General features: G+C 41.1%; 2 protein-coding genes across 26 annotated transcripts in view; one reads left to right on the plus strand and one right to left on the minus strand.

The window, feature by feature from the left end:
- The window catches only part of VEZT (vezatin, adherens junctions transmembrane protein), an 83,148-nt gene extending 79,390 nt beyond the window's left edge, over positions 1 to 3,758 (minus strand). For 11 of the 25 annotated variants that reach the window (XM_030819825.1, XM_030819824.1, XM_004089147.3 and 8 more), the window contains exon 1: positions 3,618 to 3,758. In XM_030819825.1, coding sequence (XP_030675685.1) covers positions 3,618 to 3,653 — 36 coding nt within the window. In that variant the 5' untranslated portion in view covers positions 3,654 to 3,758. Of the gene's footprint in view, positions 1 to 3,158 lie in introns of all 25 variants that reach the window. The other 14 variants (XM_030819806.1, XM_030819813.1, XM_030819812.1 and 11 more) reach the window with 9 other exon arrangements.
- A 278-nt stretch (positions 3,759 to 4,036) lies between these two features.
- The window catches only part of FGD6 (FYVE, RhoGEF and PH domain containing 6), a 140,287-nt gene continuing 116,782 nt past the window's right edge, over positions 4,037 to 27,541 (plus strand). The window contains exons 1-2 of the mRNA XM_030819830.1: positions 4,037 to 4,279; positions 10,327 to 12,751. Coding sequence (XP_030675690.1) covers positions 4,264 to 4,279; positions 10,327 to 12,751 — 2,441 coding nt within the window. The 5' untranslated portion in view covers positions 4,037 to 4,263. The remainder of the gene's footprint in view (positions 4,280 to 10,326; positions 12,752 to 27,541) is intronic.

The following is a 27,541-nucleotide window of genomic DNA, read 5'->3' on the forward strand; positions in this document are numbered from 1 at the left end:
GGGGGATGGAATCTTACTCTGTCACCCAGAGCAACCTCCGCCTCCTGGGTTCAAGCGATTCTCATGCCTCAGCCTCTGGAGTAGCTGGGACTACAGGTGCATGCCACCATGCCCAGCTAGTTTTTGTGTTTTTTAGTAGAGACGGGGTTTCGCCATGTTGGCCAGGCTGGTCTCAAACTCCTAGCCTCAAGTGATCCGCCTGGCTCAGCTTTCCAAAGTGCTAGGATTACAGGCGTGAGCCACGGTTGGTCCAATCTGCAGATGTGGAACTATCAGCTAAGGAGGGCCAACTGCATCTCTAACAAAGGACTTGTATCCAGTGTATGTAAAGAATTCCTTCAAATCAGTAAGAAAAAGAGACAACCCAATAGAAAAATATGCAAGAAATTTGATGTGGCTTCACAAAATGGATATACAATTGGCTAATAAACACATTAAACATCTTAACGTCTTTATCAAGAAAATACAAATTAAAACCTCAAGGAGATACCAGGACATAGCCCCTAGAATCATAAAAAGAAAAACACTAAAATTAGCAACTGTTGATGAGGATGTGGGGCAATGGGACCTCTCATACATTCCTGGCAGGAGAATAAACTGGTACAACCACTTTGGAATCAATTTTGGCAATATCTACAGAAATATCTATGTATTTGCTATGACCCAGCAATTCCATTCCTACATATATATCCACCAGAAATATGTTTAACCAAACGCATACAAAAAGGTTCACAATAGCACTAGTTTAAACCTGGGAACTACTCAATGACCATTAACAGAAGAATGAATTTAAAAATGATCATATATTCACATGGAATACAATGTAGAAATAAAAACTCTCATGCTAACAATATGGACGAATCTCACAAATAAAGCCAGAGAGGAAAAAAAAAAAGTCAGAAATAAGAGAGTATATAAATGGAAATGCACAGTGTCTAAACAATAAAAATAGACAAAATTAATCTAGGTTATTATGTTTAAATAGCGATCATTTTGGGGTAGGGAGTAGTGATGGAAAGGACCAGGAGGGAGCTTCTGGTGTGCTGGTGATGTTGTTTCTTTTTTCATTTTTTATTTTTTTGGGGCAGAGTCTGGCTCTGTCATCCAAGCTGGAGTACAGTGGTACGATCATGGCTCACTGCAGCCTTGACCTACCGAGGCTCAAGTGATTCTCCCACCTCAGCTGGGACTACAGTCACGTGCCACCACGCCCAGATAATTTTTGTCTTTTTTGTAGAGATAGGGTTTCACCATGTTGTCCAGGCTAATCTCAAACTCCTGGGTTCAAGGGATCCATCTGACTCAGCCTCCCAAAGTGCTGAGATTACAGGTGTGAGCCACCATGCCCCATCTGTTGTTTCTTGATCTGGGTGCTGGTTACATGGGTGTGCTCAACATGTGAAAATATAACCATCTGCACACTTGTGATTTGTGCCCTGTCCTTATGTAAATTATATTGCAATAAAAATTGTGTATATCAAAAAGCAAACAAACAGCAAACTGGAAATTTTTCTGCAAGTATGACAAAGGCTTGGTAATACATGAAGAACTCACGCAAGTCAATTTTTTTAAAGCTAGCATCTAATAAGAAAATGAGCAACAAATATGAAGAGAAATGTTCAAACAAAGAAAAATGGCTAATAAATGTATAAATGCACAAAATGTAAACTAAAACAATGGAATGTTATTTTTGCCTATCCAATTAGCAAAGATTAAAGGGAACTGTTAAGGCTGTTGTTGAGGATTTGGTGAAACCAATACTCTCTTATTCTTAACGGAAACCTGAATTGGTATAACCTTTCTGCGTAAGTCTTAAATGTTCATATTCTTTGACCCACTAGTTCTACTTCTAAAAATTATTCTGAGGAAAATCAGAGTTGTGGTTAAAGATAGGCTTATATCACTGTTGATTACAATGGTATTTTGAAAAAAAAGGCTATATTATGATACACATGAGGGGATATTATAATATTAATGTTTTCAAAGAATGATGAATGGGAAAAGATTCACGATAAAGTCAAGTGAAAAATATATACAAAATTCTATGTGGTATACCTTTTGTTTTAAAAAATATCACACACACATTGTGTCCTAATATAGAGGCTAAAAAATTACACACACATAAACACACATTTACGTAGAAATAAAGTCTATAAGAACACATACCATACTGTTAGTAGTTACCATCTTTGGGTGGTGGGATGATGGATGATTTTAACTTGGGGGCTTATTTTCTACAATAAAATGTTCCTTGAGCATATATTACTATTATATTCAGAAATCAAAAAAATAGGTAAGTTACCCTTACTCTAGAAATCTATTTCTCTCTCCTTCAGCTACCACATTCAATCTATGAACATTGCCTCGATTTTAACTTACAAGTGTCTGTCCAAGCCATTATTCCATTACATCTCTCATTTCCAAAATTCAGGCCCTTGTCTTCCCTAATGAACGCCTCATATCTAGACTCTTCATTTTGGTAAAATGGCCACATTTTCCACTGCTTCTTCATTGCAGCCACATCAAGCCACTTTACATAGCCACCCTCCACACCCTGCCCCCTAAAAATGCACACCAGGTACTTTCGCACTTCCCAAGCTTGGCATACTCAGTTCTCTTACCCTGTAATACATTTTCTCCTGCCGGTTTTTCTAATCCAATTCATAGTTAAAGATTCACCTCGGATATCGCGTACTGGGTGTAGCCTCTGGGAGGCCGCAAGAACAGAAATTAATCCTTCAATGACAGTTTGTACATATTTCAACATTTAGCATTCTGTCCTGTCTGTGCCTCGCTCTCTCGCTGTATGGCATGGGCCACTTCATTTTTAAATTTTCTTAAAATCTAGTTGGATAAATAAAAGTAAAGTGTATACATGCAATACACATATGTACAGGGGTGCGAGTTTTGACCTGTGTCTGGAAAAAATGGCATCAAAAACACTCGCCCGATTTTTTTCATTCAAGATGGCAGAGAACGTCTTAAAATAGTCCCACACAAAAGCACTCACATCTAGAGCCTCGAGTCAGAAGAACTGGCTACACCTAGCGCAACAGCAAAGGACAAAAGAATCGAATCTAGACGCTGAGATGCCCCGGCCCTAACCACCCACAGTAGGTCCCACATATAGACTTTAAACCGTGTTAGAAAACGGGCACCTGCTGCCTTCATTCCGAGGGCCACGCCTTGACGGTCAACAGTGACCTGAAGCACTTCTGGATACTGACCCAAAAAAATCGCGGATGGAAAAGGAGGAGGCTAAGTTGTGACTATCTAAAAGGCACGATTCGGCCCCGCCCCAGCCGGGCGCAGTCCCCACGCGGCACATCCATTCCCAGGAAGGAAGAGACACCGCTCCAGCCCAGGGCCTGGCAACCGGGCACCGTCTGGGAATTCTGGGGGGGCCCGAGATAGAGGCCGGCCACGGCCAGGGCGCCTCTGGCTACACCTGTCAGGCGACGACGGACACTAGGCCCTGAAATCGCTGGGGTTCGGTGGTCGAGGCCAGCTGGAGCGCCTCACCCGATCCCACGCCCCGGGAACGCCTTGCCTCCCTGCTTTCCGTCTCGTCCTTCTCAAACAAAGGCAATCCACACCCACCGCCATTTTCCTCTTACCTCAAAAACCACCTCTTCGTCAAACTCCGGTGTCATCCTTCTCCGCCATGCCACCCGCCTCAGCACGATGGGAAATGAAGGCGGGAGAACAGGCGGCACGGAGCTCCGGCTCCTGCCCGTCCCGTGGGTCTAGAAAACTACAATTCCCAACATGCCTCGCCGCTCACGCCCCCTTTTCGAGCCCGCATATTGGAGAAAAGAGTGAGCGTGTAAGCGAGAGAGGCGGGAGCGAGCTGAAGCTCGAGCCCTCCGATTGGAGGAGGCTAGGGCTTTTGTCTGCCTTTTACGGCCGCGACTAGCAGGGGGCGCCCGGAGCACTGCTGATTTTTGGAGCCCGAGAAGGGCACGCGCCAGCGGAGCCGAAGAGAGCACTGCTCGTTCCCGCGCCTGGCTGTCAGCGTGCAGCTCTGCGGGGCGGTGCTAGTGCTCGCCCGCCCGCCCCCGGCGGCTCGCGCCCGGGAGCCCCGCAGGGTCGCTGGAGCCGGCCGCGTCCTTTGTGTGGCGCTCAGGCTGCGCCGCGGGGCGGCGGGACGGAATGTGGGCGCTGCGGGGGCTTTTCTCTTCTACCCGAACTGTGGGAACAATGGACTGAAAGGGGAACATGGATTGAGGGGCCGAGCGGGGAAGCGAGCTGCACCGGGGAATCATGACTTCTGCAGCCGGTAAGTGACGGCGCTCGCGCTGCCGCGGGAAAGTTTGTGGCGAGCGCTGCTAGGCTTGGGCTCGCGAGCAACTTTCTTCGCCGGGGTGGGCGAGTTGTGTGCCCCGTACCTTTGCCGAGCACCTCGGCAAGCGCGGAGCTAATGGGATTCGCTGCCTGATTTCTCGTCTTTTCCTGCCCAGAGAGGCTGTTTGGAAACCCGGGATTTCTCGGGATCTCCCTTCCAAGGGGGACTGTGCTGGGGGCTCTGCACCAGGTGAAATGCGATGTGTAAAGGGCGTTCGCTCATCTCTCCAGCAGTGCGAGGACTTCGCCTTTGCATGTGAAAATAGTGTAGATTCCCAAGTTAATAAATCAGTTATTATAGGCAAAGGCAGTGTTCTCAGCGTGTTCAATTTGGCCACTAAGTGAGTCACTTTCAATCTTGTATCTGCTGGTAAACCTTTTACCCATTTTAAAGAGGCGTACACATTGTCATGTCCTGGTGATTTTACCTCTGTTACCTGAGAAGCAGAGGAGTTGAGATTGTTGAGGTTTTTTTTGTTTTTGTTTTTGTTTGTTTTTTTTTTGCTTGTCTGCACCCAATTACAGATACTTTGTTTCTACCTGATTAGGGTAAACAAAGCTTTATTTTCTGTCTGCCTCCCATAGTTCTTTCCCCTTCATCCAAATGACAAAGCCTCTATCTTTGTGTGGATTTTCAGCAATTCTAGACGTTGTGTTTCTGAACATTCTTAAGGAACAATTTCTGTTTTACAAAATAATTACCAAAGTGGTGTTACGTTCACTTTATAAGTACATAGGTTATTTTTTAAACCAGAACTTATGTATTAAGTAGAGTGTTACGGATTATTTTACGTTTTTGTCCATGTTGAAACAAACTTTCATTAGAAATTTTATAGTGAAATAGTTTAAAGCTTCTTCTCAAAGTTACTTCCAGAATCAGCACTTAAGTATCAGATTAAATTTTCATTGCTTTACTTGGCATTTGTTTAAAATTCTTGCAACCTGAAACTGTCAAACAGCACTCAAATGTTCTGATTTGTATTATTTCTAAAGCCTAGATATATTGTGTTGCATTGCTCCCTGTGATCAGATTACAACAAACGAAACAAGAAGTTAGCCAATAGGAAAAGAAAGCAAGAAGTAGGTGTTGTGTGGGTCTTTCCTTTTTGATGTTATATGCACTTATATGAGATATCTTTATAAACTCTCTTTTCTTTGCCAAAGGGAGGCTTTATACTTACATAAGGTAAATTATTTTCATCCTACATTTCTGTGCCTTACCTTCGATCAAGAAATTGATTTAAATTAAAAGTGGTTGGAAATTTTAAAATCCTTCCAGCCAGTTTTAGTTCTTTCCTTTGTGGAGGTGTCAAATGTATTAAAATAACCGTATCTTATATGTATCAGTTTTCAATTCCAGTCTTAACAGTTTATAAGGAACAGGCACAGAAGCATGTAATTTGACATTTATGTAAACCCAATTTCTAGGGCCCAGACTGGAAGTTCATGATTCTTGCATTTGAATTATCCTAAAATAATGCAAGCTATTTTTGTATTTTATCAACTTTACAATTAAAGAAATCCACAGAAATTTTTATGGTGTTTAAAGTGGGACACTTCCTGTGTCTAGCCGAGTTGGTTGGTTTTTAGCATTGCTGGCTGAGAAGCATCGACTACTTTTTTGCTCACCCATCTGTTGGATTTATTATAATTCTTTCTGGTGTCTAGATGGGGAATATGGAAGAGAACTGGGGTTTTATTTCTACCCATTCTTATATGTATACATAGTTCTTACAAGCTGATTATGGTGCTTTTTGGGAACAATAGTCAAATTCATTGAAACGTTTAGGAAGGTTATTTGAAGTTAAGGGAGGGGATTTTTGCTTTTGAATCTAATCTGTGGTATTTGGAAGGGTTGGTTTAATTTAAGAAAATAAAAGGAACGTTGTAGAACATCTAGGTTGTATGTGTCCAGCAGAAAAGCTTGCTTTGTTTTTCTGCATCTATAAAATAATCTGCCCTTAGTGGAAATTTCAGAATTATTTTAAGCTATATATGAGAAAGGAGAGGCTGGGCGCGGTGGCTCACGCCTGTAATTCCATCACTTTGGGAGGCCAAGGCGGGTGGATCACTTGAGGTCAGGAGTTCGAGACCAGCCAGGCCAACATGGCAAAACCCTGTCTCTACTAAAAATACAAAAATTAGCCAGGTGTGGTGGGGTGCACCTGTAGTCCCAGCTATTCGGGAGGCTGAGATGAAAATTGCTTGATCCGGGGAGGCAGAGGTTGTGGTGAGCCAAGATCGAGCCACTGCACTCTAGCCTGGGTGACAGAGCAAGACTCTGTCACAAAAAAAAAAAAAAAAGAAAGAAAAGAAAAAAGGAGAGAGAATTATAGGTATATATAGGTATATAATAGGTATATATTTTGTGTCCTTTTGAACATGTACAGGTCACTGTCTCATTGTCTGTGCTTTGCATTTTGGCTGGTCCAGTAGCCAGAGAGTGTACATATGAACCACAGCCATCTGTGTGTAACAGATGACGAGTATGTTTGTAATAGTAAAATGGTACTAGTGCTTTACTTTCTTACCTTATATTTCCCTGGAGCCAAACAGCTGTGTAAATAAAAGATTTGCTGCTTTGCTCTAAGAAGCTTTGGGTCTGACTGTTGATACAGTATTAAGATCCAAAGGTGCTAGCTTTGTTGCCAAATGTCATGCACTTATTTCACATTGGAGTAGACCATAATATAATGGCTTATTATTTTTTGAGTTGTGTTTCTTCCAAAATAGAGCCATGAAAAAAAAAATAATGAAGGATTTTGGATATTGCTATACCAGTGACTTAGTTGAACACTTGTTCCTATTAATAATTAAGGAATTATTCAATAATCCTATTGAAATTGATTCCTGCTAACTTTTCAAAATATTATTCTACATTAAAATGGATGTACAGTTTTGAGTGTGATTATTTTTAAAGAAGAAATTTTCTGTTATGGAGACATATTAAAGAGGATGTGTATGTGGCAGCTGTGATTATTCCCAGGCCCTGTTGTTAGCACTGGGATACATCAGTGAATGAGACAAAGTGCCTGCCCTTCTGGAGCTTGTGTCTTATGCTGAACACAGACAAAGGTGCACTGAAAAAACATCAACGCAGGAGAAAGAGGCCACAGTACATAAGGTTCTTCTGAAATGAGTATCTCAGAAGTTATCATCTCAGATTGCTATGGGCTTTAAGGCCTGTTCAACTCCCCCATTTATAAGGAAGGAAAGTGAGGCAGCCAGGTCTGCACAAGGCCCACAATTAGGTTAGCCAGCTCCCTGAGTTATGTCTTTGACTTCCTTCAATACACAGTTGACTAACAGTGGCAAGCCCAAGTTCACAGTTATTAATTGAATTCAGTGAGTATGCGTTGAGGGCTTTATGTACATAATAGGGCTTTGCTATATTTATTGGGAATCAACTCCAGCTCATACGTAGTTAATTGAATTTCTGTGACACTAGAACAGGAATTTATATCTCTTGGAAGCAGATTTGTGTACAAAACACATTTTTTAAAAAGTAAAATTGGTACCAGGGATTTTTAAAAAATGATATTTACATGACCCTAAAGCTTCTGACAAGGTTCTAAGATACGGAAAGTAAAAGATTAATTTGATGAGATGAAGTTTTCTTCCAACTGTGGTAAAATAGCACGTAAGATAAATTTACTGTCTTACTCATTTTTAAGTGTATAGTTCAGAAGTGTTAAGTACATTCATATGGTACGGCCAATCTCAAGAACTCTTCATTTTCGAAACTATTTTTTTTTGTTTTCATGGAGACGGGGTCTTACTGTGTTGCCCAGGCTGGTCTCCAATTTCTGAGCTCAAGCAATCCTCCCACCTTGGCCTCCCAAGGTGCTGGGATTACAGGCATGAGCCACTATGCCAGGCTGCCAAAACTAATTTTTAAAAAATTATTTTAAAAATCCCAGAGGTAGGATGTTTTGATAATGGTTACAGAAATAAAATGAACTTGACAGTCTTAACTGAGTAAGATGGGCTGTTGGGAAGAGGCCTAAGGCATTCATACTTTCTCTTAAGACTTGACTTAATAAATGGAGGGTTTAACTTAATAGACATTTACAACTAGGTTTCTCACTAGGATTTGAAGGGTTTTTCAGTTATTTTCTGCCTAAAAACTCAGACAAAATCAACTATGCTTATTGAACAGCTAACTGAAGTTATGTAGTATAGGAATTTGCATTATTTCAAAAATAATTAATTTTTTTATTGATGATGACATTATACCTAGAAATTGAGTGAGAAGACATATATCATCATATACATCATATAATCTTTATTGCACACATAGAAGTAGAGATTTAGGGAATTCTTCCTTGGTTGGTAAAAGGAAGTAGAGCACCCTACTCCTCTTTTTTTAATAAAACTCAGTTCCGTGTAATAGCTTCCCAAGTGTCGTGACTAATTTCCTTTGTTCAAAAGGAAGTCATCACCAAATGAAATATCAGAGCCCCTGTCTATTCAAGTAATTAAAAAACATCCGGCAGTCCTTTGCAGCAGATATTTTGAAAAGTTTTTTCAGTAAATTAAGTTTTTATTAAGTGTTAGATCCTGTCAAACGAACAAATATAAACGTAAAAGATAAAATATTTTTTATCTCACGTCTCCTTGGGGAAATATGATCAATAATATGACAGTGTAGGTTTAAGAACGTAAGGGAACTTACAGATATACAGGCTTTATTTATCTTTTCGCTTTGTAGGTCTTTTGTGTAATGTTTTTATTAGGTTCCTATAGTATAGGAGCAGATCTGTACCGATGTAGCATTGTATAATAGGTGTTAGTTAAATACCTTATATATAATGTCTAGGAAGAATTGCTACACTAGAAATTGTGGTTATCTTTTAAAAATATACTAGAACAGTGGATGTTAATGAGGGATAAACAACATAACCACCTGTGGAACTTAAAAGATGTCCAGATGTCCAGGATCTATCCCCAGAAACTCTAACTAGTTCACTCTGGGGTAGGGCCTAGACATGTGACTTTTTAAAAAATAGAACTCCGTAAAGGAATATAATGAAAATTCCCAACTAATAACTCTTGCAGAAAGAAATACCAGGTTTATTATGAGCCTTAAATAATACCAAAGAGTTAATTTTCAGTTTTTAAATTTAGAAAATTTCTGATTTCTGTCTTCCTTTTTTAATATTGTTTTGGGGTGCTATCTATTGAGGTAGACAGATCATTGATAAAAGGCATTTATTTATACAACTCAATTATATTATCCTTGAGATAGAAGACTACTACTGCTTATTCACATGAGAAGTTTAAAGAGTTGCATCCTACATTTAACTTAGGCAAATTCAACTTTCAGCACTTGGCAAATGAATTGAAGAACTACTATGTGGGTCCCAAACTGAAGTCAATTATTTCATTTATTGTCAATGAAAGATATGATGGGCTGGGCACGGTGGCTCACGCCTATAATCCCAGCACTTTGGGAGGCTGAGGTGGGTGGATCACGAGGTCAGGAGTTCGAGACCAGCCTGATCAACATGGTGAAACCCCGCCTCTACTAAAAATACAAAACTTAGCCGGATGTGGTGGCGCGCACTTGTAATCCCAGCTACTCAGAAGGCTGAGGCAGGAGAATCACTTGAACCCTGGAGGCAGAGGTTGCAGTGAGCCGAGATCGCATCACTGCACTCCAGCCTGGGTGACAGGGCAAGACTCCGTCTCACAAAAAAAGAAGAAGAAGAAGAAGAAAAAAAGATATGGTAACCAGTTCCAAAGTTGGAGAAACAAACTGTATTGGATTTATTTAAAAATGTACAATAGACCCAAAGCTATGTATGGAATTGAAAGACAATTTAAGGAATTTTCAGGAGTAATATTGATACTATATAATGTAACATATTCCGTAAAAGGCAAGGTCATATTGTTAAAAATAAAAAATGCTATCAGATTTAATCATGTATCATTTTGTGCTTTGGTTGTTTTGACATCAAATTATTATTTTTTCCTTTCTAGAGATGAAGAAGCCACCAGTGGCCCCCAAGCCCAAGTTTGTTGTGGCAAATAATAAGCCAGCTCCACCTCCTATTGCACCTAAACCCGACATTGTGATTTCTAGTGTTCCACAGCCAACAAAGAAAATGAAACCAGCAATAGCCCCAAAACCAAAAGTCCTGAAGAGCTCACCTGTTCGAGACATTGGGCAGTCACCATCAAGGAAAATCATGTTGAACCTGGAAGGGCATAAACAGGAATTAGCTGAAAGCACTGACAACTTTAATTGTAAATATGAAGGTGATCAGAGCAGTGATTGTATTTCACCAATGTGTTCCTGCAGTTCTGAGTGTATCCATAAGCTGGGCCATAAAGAGAATTTGTGTGTAAAGCAGCTTGTTTTAGAGCCCCTGGAAATGAATGCAAATTTAGAAAACAGTAAAATTGATGAGACTTTGACTATAAAAACTAGGAGTAAATATGATTTGTATGGTGAAAAAGCCAAGAATCAGGGTGGGGTTGTTTTAAAGGCAAGCATTTTAGAAGAGAAGCTCAAAGATGCCTTAATACACCGAATGCCACCTTTTATTTCCGCACAGAAGCACAGGCCCACAGACAGCCCAGAAATGAATGGTGGCTGTAATTCAAATGGACAATTCAGAATTGAATTTGCAGATTTGTCACCTTCCCCATCCAGCTTTGAAAAAGTTCCTGATCATCACAGTTGCCACTTACAGCTTCCTAGTGATGAATGTGAAAATTTTGAAACTTGCCAGGATGACAGTGAAAAAAGCAATAATTGCTTTCAGTCATCTGAACTAGAGGCTCTGGAAAATGGGAAAAGGAGTACTTTTATATCTTCAGATGGAGTTAGTAAGAAATCAGAAGTCAAAGACCTTGGTCCCTTAGAAATTCATTTAGTACCATATACCCCAAAATTTCCAACTCCCAAGCCCAGAAAGACACGAACTGCTCGTCTGTTACGCCAAAAGTGTGTAGATACTCCTAGTGAAAGCACTGAAGAACCAGGGAATTCAGACAGTAGCTCTTCCTGTCTTACTGAAAATAGTTTGAAAATCAATAAAATCAGTGTTCTTCATCAGAATGTTTTGTGTAAGCAGGAACAGGTGGATAAAATGAAGCTGGGAAATAGAAGTGAATTGAATATGGAATCCAACAGTGACGCACAGGACTTAGTCAATTCACAGAAAGCCATGGGTGATGAAACATCTTCCTTTGAAAAAATGGCACCTTCTTTTGATACAGACTCTAATTTGAGTTCTGACAGCACAACTGTAGATGGTTCTAGTATGTCGCTTGCTGTGGACGAAGGGACCGATTTTTTAAGATGTACTCTATCTATGAGCCTGCCTAAGCAGCTCAAATTAACTTGCAATGAACATTCGCAATCTGGGAGAAACCTGGGAGTTTCTGCCCCTCAAATGCAAAAGGAATCTGTTATAAAAGAGGAAAATTCTCTACGAATTGTCCCCAAAAAACCTCAAAGACATAGCTTGCCTGCTACAGGAGTGCTTAAAAAGGCTGCCTCCGAGGAGCTTGTGGAAAAAAGTTCTTATCCTTCAAGTGAAGAAAAAAGTTCAGAGAAGAGTCTAGAAAGAAATCACCTTCAGCATTTGTGTGCCCAAAACTGTGGTGTGTCATCCTCCTTTGATATGCCTAAACGGGCTTCAGAAAAGCCAGTGTGGAAGTTACCTCATCCTATTTTACCGTTTTCAGGGAACCCAGAATCCTTAAAATCTGTCACCGTATCGTCAAACAGTGAGCCTTCAACAGCCCTAACCAAGCCCAGAGCAAAATCGTTATCTGCTATGGATGTGGAAAAGTGCACTAAGCCTTGCAAAGACTCTACAAAGAAAAACTCTTTTAAAAAGTTGCTCAGCATGAAACTGTCCATCTGTTTCACGAAGAGTGACTTTCAAAAATTTTGGTCCAAGAGTAGCCAACTCGGAGACACCACCACAGGCCACCTCTCCAGTGGGGAGCAGAAGGGGATTGAAAGTGATTGGCAAGGCTTGTTGGTAGGAGAGGAGAAGAGAAGTAAACCCATCAAGGCATATTCCACAGAAAACTATAGCCTGGAATCTCAAAAGAAGAGGAAGAAGTCTCGGGGCCAGACCAGTGCAGCTAATGGTCTGAGAGCTGAGTCTTTGGATGACCAAATGCTGTCCCGGGAGTCATCATCTCAGGCACCTTACAAGTCTGTTACAAGCCTCTGTGCACCGGAGTATGAAAATATACGCCATTATGAGGAAATACCAGAGTACGAGAACTTGCCATTTATTATGGCTATACGGAAAACTCAAGAGTTGGAATGGCAGAATTCCAGCAGCATGGAGGACGCTGATGCAAATGTGTATGAGGTAGAAGAGCTGTATGAAGCTCCAGATGGCCAGCTGCAACTTGGACCCAGACATCAGCATTCCAGGTAACAGGTGCCAGACAGACACTTTTGCATGCATCGTTGCAATTAACCTTCAACAGCCTGGTGAGTTAGGAATGCAGGGGGGAAAAAACACGTGGTTGAAGGAATAGTTTAGGAAATGTGTATTAAATTATTCTCAAGTGCAGCCTCCTTTTAGCACACAGTTGGAATGGTATTTGCAATACAAGCTTGAAGTAGTTAATGTATTTTATTTAATTTATTTTCAAATTCAAAGAATTTGAACCAGTGGCAGTGTAGGTGCCGCTGCAAGGAAGGCATGGAACAGAGAGGTCCTGGGCCTCCAGATACCAGCTCAGAAGTCATATCAGGAAACCTGGGGTAGGAAATTGGCCAATTCAATGACATTTATTTGCTAGGTGTAAGAAATCTGAAGTTACTGAAATATGCAGGCATTTACGTGTGGCGCCCTTATCAGGTGGAACCTCCACATTTTTAGAAGTTCACCACTCTTTGAAGATTGGTCATTTTACCTGTTGATAGCTAATCGCTGACCTCAAGTGGATATAGGAAAAATGCAGGAAACACGTAACTACTCTTTATTTCTCACTTTTAAAATAATTTAATTTAATTTAATTTTTTTGTTTTTTTTGAGATGAGGTCTTACTCTGTCACCCAGGCTGGAGTGCAGTGGTATGATCATGGCTCACTGCAGCCTCGACCCCCCAGGCTCAAGCAGTCCTCCCATCTCAGCCTCCTTGAGTAGCTGGGACTATAGGTGCATGCTACCATGCCTAGATAATTTTTGTATTTTTTGTAGAGACAGGGTTTTGCCATCATGCCCAGGCTGATCTTGAACTCCTGGGCTCAAGCAATCCTCCTGCCTTTGCCTCCCAAAGTGTTGGGATTACAGGCGTGAGTCACTGCACTGGGCCTGTTTCTCACTTTTCTATGTGCGCTTCCTACCTGTGGAATACCTACTCCATCTCTCTTATTAAAATCGTGCCCATCCTCGATAATCCACCCCCTCAGTCTTTGGCTTCATTAAGCTTCTACAATTACCTAGTCAGAAGTGTTTACTTCCTATTCTGACCACCCAGTTATGCTGTGATATCCTTTCATCTCAGGCTGTCTTAATGTATAACTATGTATTGGCATGTCTGATGTTCTGTATTTGGTTTTAAGCTCCATGAAGAGTTCTAGTCATCTCTTTGCCCTGGATAAAGCCAAGCAAGAGGCCTAGTAGAATCAGTAGATGTTGATTGGGTCTAAGAGAGAATGAATGAAAATAGGCCAAGGGAGCAACCACTGCAGGGGCTTCCTTCTCTCCATAGTTGCATAGGTAGCTTTTCCATTGTATTTCTAATGTTCGTTTGTGTTTAACAAAAAAGCACATGGACCCTTTTGGAAATCTTTAGATTGTTCTTAGTCCACTAACTTCAGGTCTTTGAAATTCAAGTCTTAAAATGTGAATTTTCTAGAAAATACTTGGCACATAGTGGGGTGTATTAGTCCGTTCTCACGCTGCTAATAAAAACATACCCAAGCCTGGGTAATTTATAAAGGAAAGATGTTTAATTGACTCACAGTTCAGCATGGCTGGGGAGGCTTCAGGAAACTTATAATCATGGCGGAAGGGGGAGCAAACACGTCCTTCTTTACATGGGGGCTGCAAGGAGAAGTGCAGACCAAAAGATTGAAAAGCCCCTTATAGAACCATCAGATCTTGTCAGAACTCACTCACTATCTCTAGAACAGCAGCTTGGGGGAAAACCACCCCATGATTAAATTACCTCCCACCGGGTCCCTCCCACAACACGTAGGGATTATGGGGACCACAATTCAAGATGAAACTGGGGTGGGGACACAGCCAAAGCATATCATGGAGGCTCCAAAAAAAAAAAAAAAAAGCATTGTTGGGTGAATTGAATGTGTAAAATTGTCGAGCAAGTCAGCGTACCAAGTAAATTATTTTAAGTTCCTTTAACTGTCAGATATTCTCATAGCATTTCTCTTTACTCGTAGTCAGTCTTTCCTGCCCTTCCTCCTTTTGCCTAAAAAAGGCTACTTTCCTCCCTTGCCTAATTTTTCTCACAGCCAGCCGCATTTTGTTTTCATATTTCTGCTTCCTGAATATTAGTACCTAGGCAAAAAGCTCCTTCCTTGGCATAAATACTTCTTTTTCTTTTTTTTTTTTTTTTCTCTTTGGAGACAGGGTCCCCCCTCTGTCTCCCAGGGTGGAGTACAGTTGTATAGTCAAGGCTTACCGCAGCCTGTAACTCCTGGGCTCAAGTGATCCCCCACCCACCTTCAGCCTCCCAAGTAGCTGGGACCACAGGTGCATACCACGACACCCAGCTGATTTTTATTTTTTATTTTTTGTAGAGATAGGGTCTCCCTGTATTGCCCAGGCTGATCTCAAATTCCTGTGCTCAAGTGATCCTCCCATCTCAGCCTCCCAAAGTGCTGGGATTACAGACATGGGCCACCCACTCCTGGTTCTTGGCATAAATATTTCAAATTGTCTGTTTTCAGGATTGCTCTTCTCTGTAGAACCATTTATTGGTACTACATGCTTTTTTTTGTTAACATGCTTTTGCATATTTTTTTGTGTGTAATAAGTTTGGTTGGCTTCTTCACAATATACTACTATCCTTGTCTAAGATAAATTTTTTCTTTTTTTTTTTAAATCACTTTATTTGTGAATGAGTACAATTTTTTCTTGAAATTGGAGGTTTGGCCATTGGGGTGTGTTTTCTGTTGGCCATCGGGCTTAAACCCTAAGGGCTTACCATTATCTCTGCCAATCCTGGAGCTTGTTTTTTATCTGGTATGCTGCTTAGGTTGTTAGGGCCCTGGTGCTCAACTGGGTGGAAGCTGGTGAGAAGGGGTTAATGGATGCAGCCAGCCAGTGGCATAAGGAGAGTTCTTTCTGGAGGCCACAGGAAACCAGGGCGGCTTTGGACAGGTTATAGGCTGTCAAGTAGGGCAGCCTGGTAAAAGCTGGGTGAGCTTTGCTTTTGAATATCGCTTTCCAAGGAGACTTTTGTTTAGGCCTGGAGCAGGGAGACTGCAACAGGCTTGAGACTACTAAAATGTGCCAGAGGAATCAAAAGCCCTGAGTCATAGGGTCAGAATCACAGTATTGCCTGGGAGGTTGTTCCTCTTGTAAACAACATTGAATAGAGGAGAAAAGAAATTCAATCCTTCCTGAGGAGGACACCTTGACCCCCTGAGATCAAATAAATGAACAGTGAGGCGTATATTTCAGGTGAGCTCAAAGGGTCTTGTTTGGTAATCTCGCTGTTGAAAATACAGACCTATGCCTTAGAATAATTAATTCAAAATCCAGTACACTGACTGGGGTTCTAAAATGATAAGAAAAAGTGAAAATGAACTCTGTTTAAGATTTTTATGCTGGGGTCATCACAAGGGTGTCTTAGTTTCTCAACCTTCAGGGAAGAAAGTCTGGGTCAGGGCTCTAATTCACTGAATCATGAATTTTACAGAGTCTACACATATGACCAACCAAATTCTGGTTAGTAAACAGACTTTTGACAAGCTTGGGTGTAGCCCATATGGTCGCATTCTTTAGAATATAGATGTTTCATAAATCCAATGCTTACCATTTTTTTTTTTTTTGAGACAGTCATGCTATGTTGCCCAGGCTGGAGTACAGTGGCACCATCACTGCTTACTTGTAGCCTTGACCTCCTGGGGTTAAGTGATCCCCCCATTTCAGCCTCCCAGGTAGCTGGTGCCACAGGCATGTGCCACCACACCCATCTAATTTTTGTATTTTTTGTAGAGATGGGGTTTCACCTTGTTGCCCAGGCTAGTCTCGAACTCCTGGTCTCAAGAGATCCTCCTGCCTTAGCCTCCCAAAGTGCTGGAATTACAGGCGTCAGCCACCATGCCTAGCCAACATTTACAAATTTATAACAACGTGTTTACAATTTATCAGGAAGTAATGGTAGGCAGTCCCCATTTCCTAATAGGATTGTGTTCTAAAAGTTCGTGATAATTTGGAACTCAGAGTGTATTTCCCAAAGAAACAGTTTTGAAGTGGTGGTGAAGTCCTCAGTTTAGTCCCCAGGTTATATTAACCATTACTGTCTTGTCTTCCCCTCCACTCGTCTCCCTACCCCAGCCCAAGGGAGGTGAATTATCTCTGACTGTGGGTGTGTGTGTGTGCCTGCATGCACGTGTGTCCCTGTGATGCAAGCTGGGGCTGAGGCGGTAGCCAGGGTGGGGTTAAGCACCTGGGATCTCAGAGGAGCAAATCTACAAGGCCTGGGGCCCCAGGGTTTGTGGGAAGGATGAGATGACTAAGGAAGAATGAGGAAACTGGGGGCTGGGTGAGCGTGTGGAAGACTGAAAGTCGTCAGGAGTGATAAGGGGGAAGGGTAGGGTAGTGGCTGGGAATTAGTAGGCAGTGAGTTTCTCTACCTCCTTTTCTCCTTATTCCAATCCCTTCTCTCTTTCCCTCCCCATTCTCCTTTGCTAACTGTATCATTCGGCTAATTGAGTTTCTGATGCCTGGCAGAGTGAGTAGAAGAAACCAGAGGAGGAGACTGGATGGGGGTGTAAGGAGTGGCACTGGGAAACCCCAGAGGAGAAAGGACTAACAGCCAAACCTGAAGATGAAGGAGACTGGAAGGGAAGTTCCCATGGCTGGAGAAACCATAGCTTTAGGTGTTCCAGATAGGTCATCATTTAGTCACCGCTCCGAGTTCTCAGAGGCAGTTTTGTTGGTAGTGCAACTGTGAGCCTCTCTGGATTATTCTGACATTTTGGGAGTATAGTTATGAGACCTCTTCCTTGAAATGTTTCAGATATAATAAACATAAAATAGCCAGCAGGCAAAGGATCTATCTTATTGATATTCAGGTGATGGGTACCCATTTACTACTATTTTTATTTAAGAAGTTTGATGTTCAGAGAGAAGTTCCTAAAATTTGAGGCTTTGAGCCTTTGTCTGTAACCCTTATTCAAGGGCTGTAGACAAATCAGCAAAATAATAGTGTCCAAATGTTGGAATTTTCTTTTTGAAATTGAGGCAGATTTCTTGATTCTATAAAGAAAACTGTCCCTGGAAACATTCCAGGTTTTTCCTGTGTTGTTTCAGTTTGTTCTTATTATAAACATTTCAAAGAAAAAGTATGATAATTGGGTTTTCCTAGGCAACTTAGCAAACCCTTGATTTATTTATTTCACAGATACTGACCATATGTCAAGCATTGTACTTTCAAAGGTGAAAAGTGATGCCTACTCCCAGGGAACTTCTGCCCATTGAGGTGACAGAAATTTATAATACATGATTTTACTAATTGTCTTTTTCTTAGTTGTACCCTGAATGGGGTATTAAAGAAAACATCACCTACATGGCAACACTTGAACCAAGTCTTTTTTAAATGGGCATGATTAGATCTGGTTTTAGGAGGTTGTTTTTTAATGTTGGTGAGAGCAGTTTTAGTGGTGCTGTTGGAGAAGGAGCCAGATTGCAAACTGGGACTGAGAAGAGAGGAAGTGGCATCAGAAATGTGGATTGTTGTCCCTTGAAACTTTGCCCAGAAGTGCCTGTCATTTGACAGGTTTGGATTTATCTTTTGGTCTTCTTCAAGCACCAGAATTCAAAATAAATTGAACTTCAAAATTATTTCTCTTAAATGAATCAGTATACCCTCATCTCTGATGAAACAAAGTACTAAGTTTTTGTTTCTCCCTATTTTAAATTTGAGACTGGTCTTGAAGAGCTGCTGAATGACATTACAAGTCCTGTTATGGGATTTTCATTGTAAATCAGGGGACCTAGTCTAGAAGACCTCTCTCTTTGGTTACATTTACCACTCATGGGATTGTTGGATTTCAGTGTAAGGATTAGAGCATACATTAACAGCCTATGAACATTTCCATGTTGTCGTAGCACAGATAAGATTATGCACAGTTAGAAGGTGGGGGTTGGGACTAATACTCAACAGCAGCCCTTTCCTGTAAGTTATTTTCAGAGACAGCTCAGGAAATATAAAAAATCTGTATGCCTCTTTAACTTGGTGTTTCTTGTGTTAGAATCATAGCCACACAATTCTGGCAAATCTGTTTGTTTGCATACTTACCCTGCATTTGAAATTGCAGCAGAAGCATTGAGTTTTCTTTCTTGGCAGTAAAGCTCTTCTTTTTTCCTTTTAATAAGGAATTAGGGGCCAGGCATGGTGGCTCATGCCTGTAATCTCAGCACTTTGGGAGGCCGAGGTAGAAGGATTGCTCAAGCCCAGGAGTTCGAGACCAGCCTGGGCAACATAGTGAGACCCTATCTCTATGAAAAAGAAAGAAACAAATTTTTTTAAAGGAATTAGGAATAAGTATTATGAAGAGTATCAATTAAATATTAGGAATTAAATTGCAGTATTTTGTCCAGCTGTATTGCTTTGGTCTCATTTCCTGCCAAAGCAGATAAATGATATTTTATCTATATGCTTTTTTTTTTTTCTTTTTTGGGAAATGGAGTCTCACTCTGTCGCCCAGGCTGGCGTGCAGTGGTGCAATCTTGGCTTATTGCAACCTGCGCCTCCTGGGTTCAAGAGATTCTCCTGCCTCAGCCTCCTGAGTAGCTGGGATTACAGGCACTGCCACTATCCCAACTAATTTTTTGTACTTTTAATAGAGATGGGGTTTCACCATGTTGGCCAGGCTGGTCTTGATCTCCTGACCTCATGTCAGCCCACCTCGGCCTCCCAGAGTGTTGGGATTACAGGCGTGTGTCACTGCGGCCAGCCCATATGTATGTTTTTGTGTGGTAGACTGTCACTCTACACTTTTAGAGGCATATTTTTAGTCAGAGATAGAAGAAAAAAATATAGACTACAAAAATGTATGGAAGAAGAAGTGTGTGTGTGTGTGTGTGTGTGTGTGTGTGTGTGTATTCTGTCCTGCTTAGTAAAACATTTTTTTGAGATAGCTGAAATTTGCACACTTTGGGAGAATAAAAGGTTGCATTATTATTTTTAGAGCTAACTAGTTTTCCATTGCTGTGTTTTCATCAAGTTCTTGAATAATAAAGATCTAAAAATCTTAAATTTAGCCAAGGATATGATTATTCTATTTTTATAAAATTTGAGTTAGTTATATCAGTGAGACAAACATCGCTTTGTAAAGTGAATTTCTGACCTAGGTCCTAGAGAAATGTCCCCAGTGTAAATCTTTTGGGAAGGGCAGAAGTGGGGAGGGTGACAAGGAGGGCCCACTATGTTCTCCTAAGTATTTGCACTTCTTGTAACTACCTGATATATAAAGGTAATCAGAGAATCATCCTTCAGTGAGGGACTGGATGGAACCTAGCAGTAGGGTGTTTGGAAATCAGAATGCATTTCTGCAGTAGTCATAACTGAGTTGGGGTTTCTTTCCCAGCCCGCCCACGAGAACATATTTAGCTTCTAATATATGAAAAATGTGATAGAAAGTAATAGGAAATGAGACTATGACAGTAATAAAACAGCAGTGAAGTTAAATAAATGGCTTTTGTGATTCTTGAATGATGGTGCCTTCAAGAAGGGAAAGGTTAGTGTGTTGAGGAGGGAAATAGCAAGGGGGAAGGGAACAGGATGAAGAGGTGGAGATGAACTTTATCTCCCTCATCTTCCAGGTGGTTCAGGGGAATTCCAGATCTGGGCGTGTGTCTTTATGGAAGGGAATGAGTATGTTCATATTTCACATATTCGTAAGCAATGCCTGTGCTTGTATATTACATTTGATAGCTTTTTATGTTCTTCTAGACATTTTTTAAAAATTCATTATCCCTGGAATCGTATAGATAAATTTGGTCTTTAGGGAAGCCCTTTTGGGTTTAAAAAAAAAAAAGCAGACTAGACATGTTTATAACGGCCTATTTATTTTAATACTTTCTTGAAACTATGTTAGGTACAAAGAACAGTTCGTGTTATAGCACATTTGGGTGTGGGTAGCTTCAAAGAAGTACTGGCCTTTTTTTAATGCTGCGTGTCTTAAGTTCAGGAATGGAACTGCCTACTTTCTTCTGGGTGGTATGGAAAAACTACTTCGGTGGTTTAGCCTGCTTCTGGTAATTGTGTTTGTGGATCTCTGGAGAAAAAACTGTATTTGTAAGTAGTTTTGACAGCAGGCAGAGATAATCTATGATTGGAGCAATAAAAATAGGAGTGGCCAAATAGACTATCAGTGGAGTAAATATGATGATTGTATTTCTGGGAAGAACAGCTATCTTCTTTCAGTTTTCTTTCCCAGGTTTCTCAGCCCTTCTTGTTTGCATTTATTATAGGCCCCCTTTTGGTTCTATATAAGCATGAATTGGAGTAAGGTTGCTATGTTACCCTTTTATATGCAAAGAAATTGAGTTATGGTGGTTAAGTGATTTCATGAAAAATGAACAGTGATGGAAATGCGATGGATTAGTGGTTCTGAGCCCTCATCTTTAAGGGTCTGTTTACCAGACTCTCCCATTTATCAAAGTATTTTGGTTTCTGATGCAGGAAAGGTGAAATAATAAACACTGAACAAAGAAAACCAGTTTCCCCCTAATGTTTCCGTAAAAATAAAAAGGAAAACAAACACATTTAGGCTTTTTATGTTTGAAATGGTGTAACTGCTTGTTCTTTTAGCTCCTGTGGATTCAGTCGAAAACTTCATATTTTACTTAGATCATTTATTTTTTGAAGTCAGTTTTTATTGATAACATTTGTAACAGTTGACATACTTTGGCATATGTTAGTATCGTATGAAACATTAGAAATTAAAGAGTAGATAAGGTTTTTAATAAACTTAGAATAGCCTGTTTTGTTTTGTTTTATATCTGAAAAGCAGTTCTGATTTTGAATTGTTTGGCAACTGTAATTTTAAGTCGACAAAATGTATAAAGAAGGAATAATTTGTAGCTTATCCCCGCCTTCCCTAACTTTCTTTTGGTCTTTTGATACATCCCACAGTCCCAAGAAGAGATTTCAATGTAGAAGTGTAGCTTTTTGTAATCCCAGAACTTTGAGAGGCCCAGGCAGGCATATCACTTGAGATCAGGAGTTCAAGACTAGCCTGGCCAACGTGGTGAAACCCCGTCTCTACTAAAAATACAAAAATTAGCTGGGTGTTGTGGCACGTGCCTGTAGTCCCAGCTACTCAGGAGGCTGAGGCAGGAGAATTGCTTGAACATGGGAAACGGAGGCTGCAGTGAGCTAAGATTGAGCCAGCCTGGGGAAAAGAGCAAGACTCCATCTAAAAAAAAAAAGGTAGCTTTTCCACTGCTTAATTTTTCTTTCCATAGCTCCACTAAAAACATGCAGATAAAGCACAGTCCATCTCTACTGCCCTTCTTACTGGGGAGGAAGGCAGGAATAGATAATGAAATCGTTTACAAGTCTAGGTATGATTTGCTTGATAACAAAAGTTTCTGAAATCTTAGTCTTTTAGAAGTCTGGGGTTAAGAAAAAAATAAATAAGGATTTTTTTTTGTTTTGTAATCAAGTGGTTTGAAAAAACTTAGAAATTAACATATGTCTGCTAATGATTTTAGGTTAAATATAGTCTTAGAATCATTAAAGTTTAGCACTAAAGGAATCATTATAAATCATGCAGTAAAATCTCTTCACTCACTGCTGCAACCAAAGCCCATAAAGACTTGTCGACATTGCCCGCACCACAGAAATGGGAAATTCCAAAACCAGAGTTCTAGCCTGGAGCTTCTAATGCTGGGGTGGAAGCATTATAGAGAAAGTGAGCAAAATTTAGAAGACGAAAGTGATCTTAGTTGTTGCACAAAGGTTCAGGTTTACTTGTATCATTGCACTTTTTTCTCCTTTTATGACAATATTGTTACCAATATTAGGAAGGAGGCCCCACACACAGATGCATATGAACATCGAATTATATGGCTATTTTTAAAATGGTGATTTCAGCAAGGTGAATATTCAAACTAGGCAGAAACTTTCAGCAAACAAATAATCTGATGCTACTAATATACGTTAACAAAACTTTCTTCCCCCCAAACTGACTCCCCATCAATCCAGTTTTTTCTCCACCTCACCAAAAGTCTATAAACCAGACAAGATGAAGGATTAAAAGTGCCGTTCACATAAATAGCATGAATTTTAGGCTTAATAGTAATCATGGACGGGCACAGTGGCTCACGCCTGTAACCCCAGCACTTTGGGATGCCGAGGCAGGTGGATCTCGAGGTCAGATCGGGAACATCTTGGCTAACACAGTGAACCCCCATCTCTACTAAAAATACAAAAAATTAGCCGAGCGTGCTGGCGGGCACATGTAGTTCCAGCTACTCGGGAGGCTGAGGCAGGAGAAGGGCATGAACCTGGGAGGTGGAGCTTCCAGTGAGTAGAGATAGCTCTGCTGCAGTCCAGCCTGGGCGACAGAGCGAGACTCTTGTCTCAAAAAACAGAAAAAAAAAATAGTAATCTCTTGGATTTACTCAAGATTTTCGATACACCAGCATTATGCTGGGAGCTCCTGCATGTACCATTTCGTCCCTTTTGTCCTTTATGATAGATATTATGGTTTTCTTTTACAGATGAGGAGACTAAGACTTAATGGGGTTGAATAACTTGCTCAAGGGCACAGCTAACTTGTAGATAAACTGAAGTATGAAACCAAGTTTTCTGATTCTGAGACAGACTGACATTTAATCAGAACATGTTGATGTTGTGCTTTGCTGTGAGCCATGGTTTCACTATTATTTTATTTTTTATTATTAATATTGGTAGAGGTCTGTGAATCTTCTACCCAAGGGACCACAATGGACAAAATATTTCTGTCTTTAATTTGTTCACTATTTAGAGGGAAAACACAGAGACACCTGCAGTGATATGAATAGAAATTAATGAACATTTTTAGAGACCCCAGATTTTTCATGCAAGAAGAGCTCATTGATTCGAAAGCTCTTGTGGTTAGGTAATAGGTGTTTCAAAGGTTAGAACCTGAATTCATTACGTCATATTTGCATTTAGTCCGGTAGGTGGTGGCTGCTATTCAAAGCAAGTTAAATATGGTTCCTGTCATTTACTAGTTGCATGTGGACGTTAATGGCATGGAAAGGATTATGCATGTCTCATATTTCCCCACTGATTTACGTGAGAGCTGCTTTTTTTAACCTGTTATCCCTGTTCTTCATTTTGTTCTCTCTGTCAAGTACATTCTGACATCTAAAGCACTTTTATTTAATAATCATTATTTATGGATCCACAAAGTAAATATTTTGTAAGGCTAAAATACTTTTTATAATAAGATAATACCCTTATTAACTTAGAGAAAAAACAGATTTAAATGAATGGTAGGGGTATATGCCCCCAAAAGACGCAGGTGATACGTTCCCTCTAATTAGTTGAAGATTTCTTAGAGGAGGAAGGCTTTATGGAGCCCTTTGGGGTTCTTTTTGTTGTTTTTATTTTTTAGAGACAGAGTCTTGCTCTGTTGCCCAGGCTGTAGTGCAGTGGCATGATCTCACTTCAACCTCCACCTCCCAGGTTCAAGCAATTCTTCTGCCTCAGCCTCCTGAGTAGCTGGGATTACAGGTGCGTACCACCACACCTGGCTAATTTTTGTATTTTTAGTAGAGACAGAGTTTCACTGTATTGGCCAGGCTGGTCTCGAACTCCTGACCTCAAGTGATCCACCCACTTCGGCCTCCCAAAGTGCTGGGATTACAGGCATGAGCCACCATGCCCGGCCTGAGCATTTTGAATTGTGAGAGGGTAGGACCTGGATACTGGATGAGGGAGCATGTTCAGTCTGGCTATAAGTTGAGAGAAGTTCTTAGGCAAACCACTGCTAGCATTACTGGAACACAGGTTATAGTCACTGACCCTGTCTCCCAAAAGGCTTGCTGAATCTACTTCCAAGGTAAAATGGATTGAGATGCCTCTTTGTGACTTTTTAATTTGTCATCTGGCTGGGTCTGGTGGCTTATGCCTGTAATCCCAGCACTTTGGGAGGCCGAAGCAGGAGGATCACTTGAGGCAGGAGTTTGAGACCAGCCTGGGCAATATAGTGAGACCTTGTCTCTACAAAAAATTTAAAAATTAGCCAGGCATGGTGGCATGTACCTATAGTCCCAGCTACTTGGGAGGCTGAGGTGGGAAGATCACCTGAGTCTGGGAGGCAGAAGTTGCAGTGAGCCGAGATCACACCACTGCACTCCAGCCTGGATAACAGAGCAAGACCCTGTTTCAAAAAAAAAAAAAAAAGAAAAAAATTGGCATATTTATTAATACTGTCCATGCTGAACTGAACTTGGTTTGTCTTGTTTTAAGTGAATAAATGCCATAGTCATAGTATAGAAAGCATGTTTAAATTCCTTCTGACCAGGTGCAGTGGCTCACGCCTATAATCCCAGCACTTTGGGACGCTAAGGTGGGCGGATCATGAGGTCAGGAGTTTGAGACCAGCCTGGCCAACATAGTGAAACCCCATCTCTACTAAAAAGACAAAAAATTAGCTGGGCATGGCCTCCAGCACTTTGGGAGGCCGTGGTGGGAGAATCACTTGAGTCCAGGAGTTCAAGACCAGCCTGGGCAACGTAGCAAGACCCTGTTTCTAAATAAATAAATAATAACTTCCTTCTATGCACAACCTGCTCTTACTGTGCTAATTATGTAACAGGCTTCTGTAGAGCCAAACTGATTTAAAAAACTGTACTTGGCTGTTAAAGGTAGATTTAAAAATATGAAATTACTCAAACTGGGCCGGGCGTGGTGGCTCACGCTTGTAATCCCAGCACTTTGGGAGGCCGAGGAGGGCGGATCACGAGGTCAGGAGATCGAGAACATGGTGAAACCCCATCTCTACTAAAAAAAAAAAAAATACAAAAAATTAGCCCTGCGTGGTGGCGGGCGCCTGTAGGCCCAGCTACTTTGAGAGGCTGAGGCAGGAGAATGGCGTGAACCCGGGAGGCGGAGCGTGCAGTGAGCCGAGATCGCGCCACTGCACTCCAGCCTGGGTGAGAGCGCGAGACTTCGTCTCAAAAAAAAGAAAAAACAAAAAGAAATTACTCAAACTGTTTTTTTGTTTGTTTGTTTGTTTTGTTTTGTAGACAGAGTCTCGCTCTGTCACCCAGGCTGGAGTGCAGCAGCGTGATCTCAAGCTTGCTGCAACCTCCGCCTCCTGGTTTCAAGCGATTATCCTGCTTCAGCCTCTCCGAGTAGCTGATTACAGACGTGCGCCACCACACCTGCCTAATTTTTATATATTTAGGAGAAACGGGGTTTGGCCATGTTGGCCAGGATGGTCTCAAACTCCTGACCTCAGGTAATCTGCCTGCCTCAGCCTCCCAAAGTGCTGGGATTACAGGCGTGAGCCACCATGCCTGGCCCTTTCAAACTGTATTTTACTTAAAATATCCTATAATTCTGACTTTTTAATGAATTTGTAATTTTTTTCCTCTCAAATTAAATTAAAATCTACCCACAAATAGCTACACAGTTGGCCTGGTTGCCAGGACATTTCGTTATCAAAGGGCATATAAGTATAGGCTTTCAGTTTTTAGTCTACAGGTGTAGGTACGTGTCCATTTCACTGCCTTTCATCACTTCTTTCCTGCCTTTCGCTGTGTTTTATGCTAAAACAAAACAGAGGATGGCCAAGGGACAGTGGTGTGATGCTGCTCTGAAGGCTTTTGTTATAGAGCCTGGTGAAGTCCTGTGGCCTCAATCTGCCAATATTCTTCGGCTGAGATTCCTATCTAATGACAGTTGATTTCAGAGAGCTCTGATTCTCATGTAAACATAGTGACATTTTACCTGCTAGAGGGGATGTTGTCAGGTGATTTTAGTCCCTTGTAGCTAATCAGGTGCTTCAGAGAGATTTGGATTGTTAGATTTTATTTCATAGAATTTATATGGCATTTTAAATATAAAATTTATAGCAAAATATAGATTTTACTTTTATAGAAGTCAGTAAACTTCATGTCCCCTCAGGAAAACCAGCAAACAAATAAATTACCTCCGATAATGTCCTTATCTGAGGCTGCTCTCGGCATTTGGAAGTGGAAGTGAAAAAACAGCATAGAAATTAAGGATAGTTCTTACCCAGGAGGAATTTGCAATGTGGTTTATTACTGTTTTTAATTGAAATGTTTATCGATATAACTGTAGATTCACATGTGGCAAAGAAACAATAGAGAAACTAGTGTGCTTCAGCTAGTTTCCCTTAATGGTAACATTTTGTAGAACTATAGTAAAGAATCACAACTAGTATATTAACATTGACAGAATCCACACTGATGTTTAGATTTCCCCAGTTTTACTTGTACTCATGTGTATTTAATTCTATATAATTTTATTAGATGTGTAGGTTTGCATCTCCATCGTCACCATTCCATCACCACCAAGACCCCCTTGTCCTTTTATACCCACACCCACCCCCCTCCCACCTCTTCCCCTCAACCCCTGTCAACTACTAGTGTATTTCAGATTGTTTTGTTGTTTAAAAATGTTATATAAGGCCAGGTGTGGTGGCTCACGCCTGTAATCCCAGCACTTTGGGAAGCTGAGGCGGGCGGATCACCTGAGGTCGGGAGTTCGAGACCAGCCTGACCAACATGTAGAAACCCTGACTCTACTAAAAATACAAAATTAGCTAGGCATAGTGGTTCATGCCTGTAATCTGAGCTATTCAGGAGGCTGGGGCAGGAGAATTGCTTGAACCTGGGAGGCAGAGGTTGTGGTGAGCTGAGGTCATGCCACTGCGCTCCAGCCTGGGCAACAAGAGCGAAACTGTCTCAAAAAAAAAAAGTTATATAAAATGGAACCACAGCCAGGCACAGTGGCTCATGCCTATAACCCCAGCACTTTGGGAGGCCAA

Source organism: Nomascus leucogenys, chromosome 10 (assembly GCF_006542625.1).
Source record: "Nomascus leucogenys isolate Asia chromosome 10, Asia_NLE_v1, whole genome shotgun sequence".
NCBI lineage: Eukaryota > Metazoa > Chordata > Mammalia > Primates > Hylobatidae > Nomascus > Nomascus leucogenys.